Source organism: Podarcis gaigeae, assembly GCF_964106915.1.
Source record: "Podarcis gaigeae genome assembly, chromosome: 12".
NCBI lineage: Eukaryota > Metazoa > Chordata > Lepidosauria > Squamata > Lacertidae > Podarcis > Podarcis gaigeae.
In genome coordinates this window covers 56,920,717-56,933,871 of record NC_139688.1, presented here as the reverse complement: position 1 = coordinate 56,933,871, position 13,155 = coordinate 56,920,717, and the positions used below count along the sequence as shown (strand labels likewise).

Genomic DNA, 13,155 nt, shown 5'->3' with positions numbered 1-13,155 from the left:
CCCACTAAAAACATCCTTGTTTAGACAAGCCGACCTAAATGCTTAGAAAGTTGAGAAATGTTAATCTGTTTTAGTATTTTTATGTTTGCGTATTTTAAAGCAGGGCTGTTAATTTTTCTTGGTTTTCTTGTTTTATCTTTTTGTAAACCACTTTGAGGGTTTTTTAAACTCAAGCAGTGCATAAATGCTATGAAATGAATAAATGAACACCCTCCCATCAGATGCCAAGGAAATAAACAACTATCTGACTTTTAGAAGACATCTGAAGGCAACCCTGTATTGGGATTTTTTTAATGTCTAATGTTTTACAAATTGTTATATGCTGTAAGCTTCCCAGAGTGGCTGGGAAAACCCAGCCAGTTTGGCGGGGTAATAATAATAATAATAATAATAATAATAATAATAATAATAATAATAATAATTGCATGTGCCACTCATGCACAGAACATTCCTGTTTGCATGAAAAGATGAAGCTGGTAGGGCTATGTCCTCCTTGAATACAGGAGGTGTCCCACTTTTAAAAAAAGGTATTCAGAGGCTGCACTGTTTTTCCAGGGCTGACGAGTATATTTTGCAGAAAAAACTAAAACACACAACTGCAAAGAGGTGACATGCTGCCTCTCTGATTAAGCTATATTCTGTGCACCAAAGCTACTGTTAACACCTTCTGTTACGAGGGCAGTGGCGTAGCATGGGGGGTGCAGGGGGGGCCGGCCGCACCGGGCGCAACATCTGGGGGTTAGGGTTAGGGGGCGCAAATCCACGGGTTAGGGGGTGCAAATTACTTGCCTTGCCCCGGGTGCTGACAACCCACGCTACGCCACTGGCGGGAGGGGAAGGAGTGCAGGTGAACTAGTGTGAAATATTACTTTTTATTTCCTTTTCCCGATTATTTATTTGCTTGTTTTAGCCCCATGGAACACCAGTATTACTGGGTCCTGTCCCCAGATAGCAGATCTCAAAGTAATAATTTTTCAACAAACCTTTTTGATTTAATTGCTACTGCAGCTTGAGGTGTGGAAGAGACTCTACCACAAGACGGTATCCGCAATATACAAAATACTACTCCAAAATCCCGCAAATCCCCTAGACGCAATAAAAAAACAATGGGAGAATGACATAGGCTATGAGATTAACCCCACTCAATGGACCAGAATGTGGTCTAAACCCCCCTTTAAATCCATATCAACGAAAAGAAAAGAACTCACACTGAAACTCACCTACAGGTGGTACCTAACACCAAGGAAACTAGCGCTAATACACCCAGGAATCTCACCAAAATGCTGGAGAGGGTGCACCTCCACAGGCACATACCTTCACATGTGGTGGGAGTGTCCCAAAATCCAACTATTCTGGACAACAGCCATACAAGAAATATGTAAAATAACAAAGCAAGTATTAGACTTCACCCCAGAATTGGCCCTACTAAACATCTTCCAAGACAACAATGCCCATTTACACCACAAAGAACTCATAACCCACCTACTTTCAGCAGCCAGAAACACCATAACCAGACACTGGAGAGACCTGTCAGGAGTAAGCATGGACCAATGGTACCAAATAGTATGGGAAACAGCCCTACTAGAAAAATTAACTAATAAACTGAAACTGACACGGGGACAAACTGAAGAAGACACCTTCACCCCGGTATGGCTCCCCTTTATCACATACACAGCCCAACAGGACAATGACAATAATCCACCAACAGCATACAAATCAATATGGCTAACTTGATCCAAAACACCCACCCACCTCACTCACACACGAAAACAAAGATCACCACAGCCAATCACAAACAAACAATCACATCCTAGGCCAACCCCAACCTCTCTCACCACCAAAGGAACACAAGTGAATAACACAAGCACGCTGACACCAAACTACATACATTAAGCATAATAGAAACACCGCTACCCGACCCCCATCCATCTCCCCTCCCTCCACCCTCCTTTCTTTTTTTTTTTTCCTTTTCTTTTTTCTTCTCCCCCTAATGCCTCAACAAATGAAATGGATTTGTAAAAATGTTACACGGGGGGAAAAAATACGAGGCATTATACTTACACTGTAAAACAAGAAAACCCTTAATAAAATATATTTAAAAAAAAGAAAGAAAAAAAAGATGGACATATCATTTCCTGGGAAGCAAGACCACCAGCTTGAAAAAGGCCATAATGAAGGACTGTCCTGCTTCAAAAGGAGGCATTAATCCGTATTCTGCAGGGCTTAGTTCCAAAGGGCTTAATAACACAAAAGTAAAAGCAATACTTACCCAATAATTCAATTACATATTTTTTCCTTTATTTATTTATTAACTGGCAGAATAAGGCTGGAGTTCTAGGAACTCAGCAAACAAGACCAATATCTGAGTAAATATACATTATTCTTGCTCTTATGGCTGTTTATTATTATTAATAATATTAGCTTGATGTTTTGTTTTTGTTTACTGTTATTTAATATTTTAGAACAAGAGAGAGAGAGAACTGGGCTGCACAGGCAGTCCCTCTTTTATCTGGATTTTTATTAGAAACTTTACCTGCAAATCCTACATGCAGTGAGATTAAGATCTAATCGAGCACTTATTAACAACAGCAAGACTATCACTAAACACTAGAGGAACACAAGTGGAACTGCTCTTTTATACAAGTACAGTACCACAAAGTGTGGTATATCACATTCATGGAGAAGCTAACCCCCAAATTAAGAGTTATGGTACTTTTACAGACAACTTTGCTTCAACTTGGAGCTCTTTTAGGAGTTATATTAATACGGAAGAATCCTCATACGATGTGAGCATTTGGAATACTTAGTTATCTTATTTGTCCCCCACTTGTGTTTTTTTGTGTATGTGTGAAATAATTTTTATTGATTTTATAAATACAAAATGTAAATAAACAAAGTGATACTTACATAACTAAATAAAGAGATTCTCTGAATCTCAAAACTTCCCCCCATTCCGTCTCAATTTAAACATCTACAACTGCATATTCATCTGTACAGTACTCCAGATTTTATATCAAACCATATTGCCAATTATAATTTTTACACTACAAATGAATCAAAATCCTGCTCTTGTTTCCATCTGCTTACAGTGGTCACTTTTTTGTTGTTTAGTCGTTTGGTTGTGTCCAACTCTTCGTGACCCCCTGGACCAGAGCACGCCAGGCCCTCCTGTCTTCCACTGCCTCCCGCAGTTTGGTCAAACTCATGCTGGTAGCTTCAAGAACACTGTCCAACCAACCTCATCCTCTGTCACCCCCTTCTCCTTGTGCCCTCCATCTTTCCCAACATCAGAGTCTTTTCCAGAGAGTCTTCTCTTCTCATGAGGTGGCCAAAGTCTTGGAGCCTCAGCTTCAGGACCTGTCCTTCCAGTGAGCACTCAGGGCTGATTTCCTTCAGAATGGAGAGGTTTGATCTTCTTGCAGTCCATGGGACTCCCAAAAGTCTCCTCCAGCACCAGAATTCAAAAGCATCAATTCTTTGGAGACCAGCCTTCTTTATGGTCCAACTCTCACTTCCATACATCACTACTGGGAAAACCATAGCTTTAACTATACGGACCTTTGTTGGCAAGGTGATGTCTCTGCTTTTTAAGATGCTGTCTAGGTTTGCCATCGCCTTTCTCCCAAGGAGCAGGCGTCTTTTAATTTTGTGACTGCTGTCACCATCTGCAGTGATCATGGAGCCCAAGAAAGTAAAATCTCTCACTGCCTCCATTTCATCCCCTTCTATTTGCCAGGAGGTGATGGAACCAGGGGCCATGATCTTCGTTTTTTTGATGTTGAGCTTCAAACCATATTTTGCGCTCTCCTCTTTCACCCTCATTAAAAGGTTCTTTAATTCCTCCTCACTTTCTGCCATCAAGGTTGTGTCATCTGCATATCTGAGGTTGTTGATATTTCTTCCGGCAATCTTAATTCCGACTTCGGATTCATCCAGCCCAGCCTTTTGCATGATTAATTCTGCATATAAGTTAAATAAGCAGGGAGACAATATACAGCCTTGTCGTACTCCTTTCCCAATTTTGAACCAATCAGTTGTTCCATATCCAGTTCTAACTGTAGCTTCTTGTCCCACATAGAGATTTCTCAGGAGACAGATGAGGTGATCAGCCACTCCCATTTCTTTAAGAACTTGCCATAGTTTGCTGTGGTCGACACAGTCAAAGTCTTTTGCATTTAAGTGGTCACTTAAATAACTTCTAAAGGATGTTTTTCTCCCACTTGAAACAGGGTTTTGCTGAAGGGCTATAAGGGAGGATGCACTTTTGTGTGGATTGCTAACCAAAGGATAATTTTATTTGGATGGGTGGGGTCATGCGTGCGTGATCGCAAAGAGTTTATTTGTTCTATTGTTTGTATTGTTGCAGTCAACCCACCTTTGCAGTTAACTGCTGCTGACTCAAAAATGACAAATACCTGTACTGCTGGAGACCTTTTTATCTCTGCCCCTAGAGATCATCCTTGAAAATAAATCAAAATATATCCATAAAGTGCAGTCTTTAACCCTATTGAATCCAGCAGTGACGCCTCTTGGCTAGCCTAGGATAGCTCAGCGCACAGAGCATGGGACTTAAAACTCAGGGCTGTGAGTTTGAATTCCGCTCAGGCGAAAAAGGAGTGTTTCTTTACTCGACAGCAGCAGCCAGAATGTTAATAGCAAAATAATGGAAAAATGAGTTAACACCAACAAAAGATGAATGGCAAGTGAAGCTGTGCGAGTACCTTGAACTTGCTAAAATGACGGAATTAATAAGAATTAACAAGAATTAATAAATAATAAGATAATTAATAATAATAATAATAATAATAATAATAATAATAATAATAAATAAATAAATAAGTATTAATTATCACTCAGGTGATAAGATTCAAAAAGAATGGGATTGCTTTAATAATTATCTAACAAAATATGGTTCCAACAACACTTGGCTGTGCCTAGACTAACTTCTAGAAGGGAATTTAGTTTTTCAACAATGGTATACAGATAAGTTGAATGTCAAAGAAATATGGAAACCGCAGAGACAGAGGGAAGTCAAATAACACAGAAGGGACTTAAACCAGTTTAGAAGAATAGTAAGAATGTGACGGTAAAGAAGAGAGAAAGATAGAAGATGAAGGTAACGTCACTCTAGGAATTTCGGTATACAGTATTTAAATTATGGATGGTAATCCTTAAATAATTTTGTATATTTGATTAATAATTTGTGTGCTTTCCCCCCTTTCAAATCTTTTTATTTTTATTTTTGTTCTTTTTAAATTCATGTTTTGTTTATGTATTGTTTTCTTTTCTGTTAATGTGAGTGATTTTCTTGTTCTGTAAATTTTAAAGCGCAAGGCGAGCTGCGGGTGAAGATGCTCTTCCGCCAGGCGGCCGGCGGAGACGGCAGAGACTACATTTCCCAGCGTGCCTTTCGCTCCCGAGCGCTCTCACGTGACCGTCGCCGGCGCCATGGCGGAAGCGGAGCCGCAGGTAGAGAGCTTTGCCCTGCGGGGGCCGAGAGGAGGGAAGCTGAGGGCCTCGGGGGCCGAGAGGGGATTGGGGGGGGGCTCCCCCTCCGCTCCCCCCAGCTGGGGGCCTGGAGGGATGGAGCCCCTTTGCACGCAGCTCTTCATTTTAAAGGGTCCCCCGAAACAACAAATAACTGGAGCAAAGGGGAGCAGGCTGGGGGCCCCCAAGGCAGCCTGAATCAGGCAGAGTTAGAGGGAGGGGTGCTGGAGGCAGCAGGAAGGGGGGGATTCAGGAAAGTGACCCCCCATGATGTTGGGGGGCTGGGAGCAGCAGCTTGGGCTGGGGGTCCTGCTTAGGGTTCCTGTGGCTCTTGTCAGTACAGTGGTACCTCGGGTTACATATGCTTCAGGTTACACATTCCACTAACCCAGAAATAGTACCTCAGGTTAAGAACTTTGCTTCAGGATAAGAACAGAAAGCGGGCTCCGGCAGCGTGGCGGCAGCAGGAGGCCCCATTAGCTAAAGTGGTGCTTCAGGTTAAGAACAGTTTCAGGTTAAGAACGGACCTCCAGAACGAATTAAGTACTTAACCACTGTATAGTCATACCTCAGCTCACAGCCGCTTCAGGTTGCGTTTTTTCGGGTTATACACCCACCGAAACCTGGAAATACCAGAACGGGTTACTTCCGGGTTTTGGCTGTCGCGCATGCGCAGACGCGCTAAATCACGCTTTGTGCATGCGCAGAAGACCGAATTGCAACCCGCGTGTGCGCAGACGCGCTGCTGCGGGTTGTGAACGTGCCTCCCGCACAGATCACGTTCGCAACCTGAAATCAGTGGGAATGACTTCCAAATAAATTGGAATAAGCAGGGCTTTTTTCCCTAAAGAAAATGTTTCGGGGTGCTCTCATTTCCCTACTCATTGAAATGTTGCCCCTCAATGAGACTAAACTTAGATTCACAAAATGTTTAGGGGATATGTGTCCCCCCTGAAAAAAGGCACAGGGAATAAGATTGTGCAACAAATGTGCTTAGTATCAGGGAAACAGATGGCAACATACAAAAATGTCACTTTGTTTGGTTTGTCTGTACACATTTACTTTATTAACAAAATTTATATATTTCCTGATTGCAAATAGGATGTCTAACAGTTAACAAAGTTTATATTAGTATATTCATTTCCATGGCAACTGTGATATTTTAAAAAACTTTGGAATCTTTATTTTCCAAATATTAAAGTATACATAACAGCAAATGTAGCATTTTATTTACTGTTTTAATTTAATATTAATAATATATGATTTGGACTTGGACTACAGTCATATGAACACTTCACTATGAGTAAACCCCACAAAGCACAGTATGACTTAAAAAGGTAAAGGTAAAGGGATCCCCGACAGTTAAGTCCAGTCGCGAACAACTCTGGTTTTGCGGTGCTCATCTCGCTTTACTGGCCAAGGGAGCCGACATTTGTCTGCAGACAGTTTTTCCGGGCCATGTGGCCAGCATGACTAAGCCACTTCTGGCGAAACCAGAGCAGCACACAGAAATGCCATTTACCTTCCCGCCGGAGCGGTACCTATTTATCTACTTGCACTTTGATGTGCTTTCAAACTGCTAGGTTGGCAGGAGCAGGGACCGAGCAACGGGAGCTCACCCCGTCACGGGGATTCGAACCGCTGACCTTCTGACCGGCAAGCCCTAGGCTCAGTGGTTTAGACCACAGCGCCACCCACGTCCCTTACAGTATGATTTACTTTTGAGTAAATTGATTTCCACTGTTAGTCTTTAAAACCTATAATGTGCACATTGGTTTCTGAAGCCATCTTTAAACAGTATATATCGTTCACAATGTGATTTGCAACCGATCCACACTGCAGTATAGGAAACGGTTAACTTGTTTAGTAGAGGTTCTTTATAGCATCACTAAGATTTAGAAACCTTTGATCTGATTTCAGAAAGGCATTTTAAAGAAATTGCCTTGACAAGGTAAAATGGGAGGGCAAGTCAATTTCAAATGAGCAGCTACACTTCCTAGTTATACTAGTCCTAAATTCCTTGGTTAAAATCCCACTTTAGCCTTGAAACTCATTAGTTGACCTGGAGACAATCTTGTCAATTAATCCAGAGTTATATTTAAGCCTGGTAGCCACAGCCAAGAAGGATGCAGGCAGGTGAGTGAGTGGTCTGGCAGGTGAGTGCTCCATCCGTCCTCTGCAGCCAGCACAGAAATGCATCAAAATGCTGCAGGAGGACTGGCGCTTGCCATTCCTCTTCTGCCAGCCCACAGCAGGCTAGTAAATGTATTTGAAAGCTAGGAACTTTTGAGGACTCACTACTTTTACATATCAGATAGCTAAACAATGGAATTTGCTGTCATAAGACTTTTTGATGGCTACCTACTTAGATGGCTCCAGAAGAGGATTAGACAAATTCATGGACAATCAGGCTGTCAATATCTGCTAGTCAGTAGGCCATATATTATTTCCAGGATTAGAGGGTGCATGTCTGTCAGCAACTGTTGCTGGGGAAGAGTAGAGCAAGGACTATTGCCATACCTTAAAACATGTATTCATGTTTCACTGTAAGCTACTACGTATGGAAGTTCTTTTTTAGGGTGAAAAGCAGGCTGTAAATGATTTTATAAGGAAACAAAAAATTGCTTCCGTGCTGTTCTATCCTTAATAATGGCAATTAGCATTTTAGCCTGCAGTGCTTGGCTTTAATAATGGCAATTAGAATATTAGCCTGAGTGCTTGGCTTTAAGAGAGAGCACCTAAATCTTGGTGGTTTCATTTTTTTTATTTTGCTTAAAAAGCAGATGTTTAATTTATATAACTATATGAAACCTGATGTGTGTAACCATATTATTTGCTTTTTAAAATGCTGTCCTGCATACTTAATTGCTTGCAAGAACAACAATGGTGTGAGAAGGTTTATATCTACAGGAGTTCTTCTCTGGAGAATTGTTCTGTCTCTAGAGAATTCAGGTCCATCTAGATTCTTTTTTTGGTAGTCAGGAAAGAGAATCAATATATGCTAACGCTGACGGACTCTCTATGCTTTTAGGCCAGTTTTTCAAAATCCCAGTAGGAAAGGTCTAAGGTAGGATTTTTGGAATCTGGGAGCTTGATGTAATATTGAGACAGAGTGACAGGTGTCACAGTTGACTGCTGTTTGCTGTCTGCCATGGTTCACAAGAGGATCAAAGGCAGAGCAGTGGGAGGAAAAGAAGTTTATCTTTGACTGGGAGAGGAATATTATACTGGAAGACAGACAAAGCAAGACGCTGGGCCATTGGGGGGGGGGGGAAACCCCTCTGGATTATTTCTTCTGTTTTGTTCATTTGTTAATAATGTGACTGTTACTAGATTTATATGCGTACACACACAAATGTTTCAGGAAACTATATTATTGCTAGTTCTCAGGGATGAAAGTAGTATTTTACAGTTGTAAATATCAGTCCCTAGAGCTGCCTTTCTGCAAAGCATAGTTTGCAGATCAGGATCCAGCCTCATGAATACATGACCACTCCCTTTCCAGAGTGATTTCTCATCTCTCCTTTGTTTCTTTCCTGGGGCTTAACCATGACATTATGATCACTTTTGAATCGATACAAACCATCATGGTTGCAAGGGACTTTGTTTTGCATAGGTACCCATCAATGGCTAGGGAATGTGTTGTGAAGATCTGTAAACCATGGTGTTCAAGGAGCCAGCATTGCCTCTGAACCTAGTTCCCGTGTCAAAATTCGAGATAACTAGCTCCCCCTTGCCTCAGTCAGTACCAGTCTCTATATGTATGTTTTCTGGTGGGATTTGTGATGCTACCATTTACCACTTTTGTCTTCTCATATCAGCAGGGCGCTTTTCATTTTCAGGTCACTCACTCCTGGAATGATCTTACTCGCAAAAACAGTATGTCAGTCAAGTCCAGATACAAAAGACAAATAACAATCACCCCACCAAATAATCAAAATGCCAACAAGAGAGAAGGGAGCCACACACACACTGAAAGAAACAACTTCACATATATTCTGATGGAGTCTGAACTGGTGGTTATTAACTAGGAAAGGGATCTTGAGATTGTGATGGATAGAGAATAAGATAAATTCCTGGGGCTAGTCAAGATGGCTGCATTACTGACAGTATCAGAGGTAGGATGACTAAATTCCAGTTGCTGGGTGTTGGGCTGGCTGGATGACGAGGAGTGGTGGGTGGGAGGCTCCAGCTGGAGCACCACCTAGGGAAGCTCAGAAGAGAAAGCCAGGGGAGTGGTGGCAGGACGCAGAAGACAGGTCAGAGGGGCGTGGGCAGAATGGTTGGATGCTGAACAAGCAGCAGGCTTGAGTGAGAGAGAGGAAGAAGAGGCAGAAAGCACTGTAGATGTAGGACAGGCAGCTGAGAAGGAGGAGGTGGGGATGGAGGCTACAGCAGATTCATGGGAGTCTGCCAGTCCTACTGTATTCAGCTCTCATCTTCCCTTGTCTTTAAGGGCACCAGAGGGCTTTGCATGTAGCAGAGCAGGGAGCCCCACCCTGACACGGTTTAAGACTTAGGAAAACGGCCGTCTGGAGAGGAGACTTAGGAGGCAGTCAGTTCTGGCAACTGCTTTACTGGGGCCCGTCTCGCCTTAGGTTTCTCTGTTTGTATTTTGTTTCCTTGGACAAAGAATAATATTTACAGCTCATCTGAGTCTCCATTCTGACGTGCAGCTGAACCAGCCCTAACACTGGGGGTCATGAGCTGAGTACTCTTTTATGCCCAGTTGTCTTGGGATTCCTATAGGCATGTCAAAGTCCGCTATGGGAGCAGAACATTGGACAGTGAGGGCTTTGGGTCTAACCCAGCAGGGCTTGCCTTAGGTGCTTAGGAACTAGAAGTGCTTTTCAGCCCTATGCAGACCAGATGCTAGGACTTAAAAGAGTTTCAGAATAATTTTGCAATATTAGAAGTGTTATTCTATCACCACCATGTATCTGGCCGGTCTGAATTTTATAGAGCTCATAGGGGTAGAGCAGTCTTGATTTCAAAAAGTTGTCTCAACAAGAATCTATTTCGTGATGTTACTGCCCAAAATTCACCCTGTGGTGTAAACGCAGACAGGGATTTTGCCATTTTGGGTCTCTCCCACCCCCTCTCCAGCACCCACCCTCTTACAGTTATTCATCTTATTGTCAAAATGTTGCCTCATAAGGTATGAACTGCCTTCTCCCTTGTATAGTCTTTGTTTCCATCATGCAGTTGTTAAAATGCTTACGTTCACTGTCAGCATATTAGTTGTAACCTTTTATTGCTATTGATAACTGTAAATGCGTTAAGTAAATCTTCATTTTGCTGACCTCTGTGGAGGCATGGCATCAGCAGAATTTACCGCTGGACAGGTGAGAGATTAGCAAGAATAGACTCAATTTCTTGTGTGTGTGTTTGTGTGTATGCGGCAGTAAGATTCATTGCCTTGTGAAGAAGAGATTTTTAAGTCATACGTTCTTTGAGAAATGTAACAACAAGAATAATGTTGGTTTTTAAGATACGTGCCACCGAGAGTTCTTGAGTGAATTTAAATTGAGCAATCCTTTAAAGGGAATCCAGTGTAATCAAAATTCTCATGTAAAGAGAAACAGCTATCTCATGTGAGCCACAAAAGTGAAGAGAGGTCTTCAGAAATAGAAGTGTGTGGGATTAACAATATACCCAACAATAATGGCATGTGTATGTTTGTGTGTGTGTGTGTGTGTGTGTGTGTTGCTGAACATCTCTGACATCCATGAAATTGTTACGCAAAAGGTTGGCCGTAATAAATACGTTAACAATTTCTCAAGGAAGAGCCCAAAATGCACTTGTAAGAGAGAATGCTTCACTGTTTGGTCCCTTGTTACAGAAGTTTGGCTTGTTTATTTCTTAATATGAAGCTGCCTTGAGTGCCCTGTGGGATAAAAATAATACATTGATTTCACCACTGAAGAACATAAGACAAACCTGCAGGATCAGGCCAATGGCCCACCAAGTCCAGCATCTTGTTCTCACAATGGCCAAGCAGATGTGAAACCTTTAAGCAGGTCCTGAGCACAAGAACAACTCTTCCCTTCTGTGGTTTCCAGAATTGGTAGCCAGGAGCATTGCAGCCTCCATGCCTAACCATCATGGTTAGGAGAAGAACCACTTGGTTTGTCCAATACAAATTCAGTGAAGTGAGTTACAGTGGTACCTCTGGTTAAGAACTTCATTCTTTCCGGAGGTCCGTTCTTAACCTGAAACTGTTCTTAACCTGAGGTACCACTTTAGCTAATGGAGCCTCCCGCTGCCACTGTGCAATTTCTCTTCTCATCCTGAAGCAAAGTTCTTAACCCGAGGTACTATTTCTGGGTTAGTGGAGTCTGTAACCTGAAGCATCTATAACCCAAGGTACCTCTGTATTGGAATGCACAGAAGTTGTTATCTGCAGGGCAATATCCAAACTGCTGTTTGCTACTTAGAGTGGGCAGTACAGTGGTACCTCGGGTTAAGAACTTAATTCGTTCCAGAGGTCCGTTCTTAACCTGAGGTACCACTTTAGCTAATGGGGCCTCCTACTGCTGCTGTGAGATTTCTGTTCTCATCCTGAAGCAAAGTTCTTAACCCGAGGTACTATTTCTGGGTTAGCAGAGTCTGTAACCTGAAGCGTCTGTAAACTGAAGCGTCTGTAACCCGAGGTACCACTGAATTAGGCTAACTGACTAACAGTCCAAAACAGCATAATTCAGGTCCTCATAAAAGAAATGGAAAGCCTGTATCATCTTTGCTGATCAATCACTTGCCACTTAAGGGATTGTGAGATGGGACACATACAGTGAAGAGACACCCCAACAGTGAACCATGAGGAGCCCTGTCTGGCTGTAGGAGACGCATGCGATGAGTGTATTTTTGTGTGACCAAGACAGGGAAACCACAAAGTATATATTAGATAAACAAGAACAAGCCTGTGTGTAAAGTTCTGATGAAACATTTGTTTTTAAAGGATGCGCTATATCTGTGGGAGTCCAGATTTAAATCTTAATATCACCTGGTGTACGAGATGAAGGGCTAGACTCAAGCAAATGTTCCATTTGTTATTAATCTCCACAGCGGCAGAAGCAACTGTTTGTTCTGTGCTGGTGGTGGGAGGGTGCCTTCTTCGTTCCTAGAAACAACTGAATAAGCATAGTGCTCGTTGTGTGTGTTGTCTGCTTTAGGTATCTCACAACAACATGACAATTATCTGCTATCAGTGTGTGATTTCACATAACATATCCTGGTACAAAGGATGCAGAAATCAACATTGTTGCTGATCTAAAATATAATCAGATTCGTTTAGACTATAACCAGAATCTTCTAAATCTTTGCTAGTTATTTGCCTTTTAACTTCCAGAAGCGAAAAAGACCATGGAGGATACAGTACAGCCATAAATCCTATACCCATGTACTTCTGAACAAACCTTTGAGTGTCTGTTGCATATTATGTCTGCATTTGTAACCTCTTCCTTCCTTTTTTTGTATTGTCTTCAGGAGCCCAGGTGCAATGAAGAATCTACAGATGAGTCTGAGGTAAGGTTGCTTCAAAAAGAATTCATACCTGGTGATGTTCCAGTTGTATTAGATGTCAGTCCTTTGTCAATAAGCAAGGAAAACACACTCTTTTCCCCCACCTCCTCCAGCTTCTTTGATTCATTTCAAATTTGGAGGCTGCTT

General features: G+C 42.1%; 1 protein-coding gene across 2 annotated transcripts in view; it reads left to right on the top strand.

Annotated features, from left to right (window-relative positions):
* Nucleotides 1-5,407: 5,407 nt before the first annotated feature.
* Nucleotides 5,408-13,155, top strand: part of VPS41 (VPS41 subunit of HOPS complex) — a 123,086-nt gene continuing 115,338 nt past the window's right edge. For both annotated transcript variants that reach the window (XM_083706269.1, XM_083706270.1), the window contains exons 1-2: nt 5,408-5,469; nt 12,973-13,011. In XM_083706269.1, coding sequence (XP_083562395.1) covers nt 5,449-5,469; nt 12,973-13,011 — 60 coding nt within the window. In that variant the 5' untranslated portion in view covers nt 5,408-5,448. The remainder of the gene's footprint in view (nt 5,470-12,972; nt 13,012-13,155) is intronic.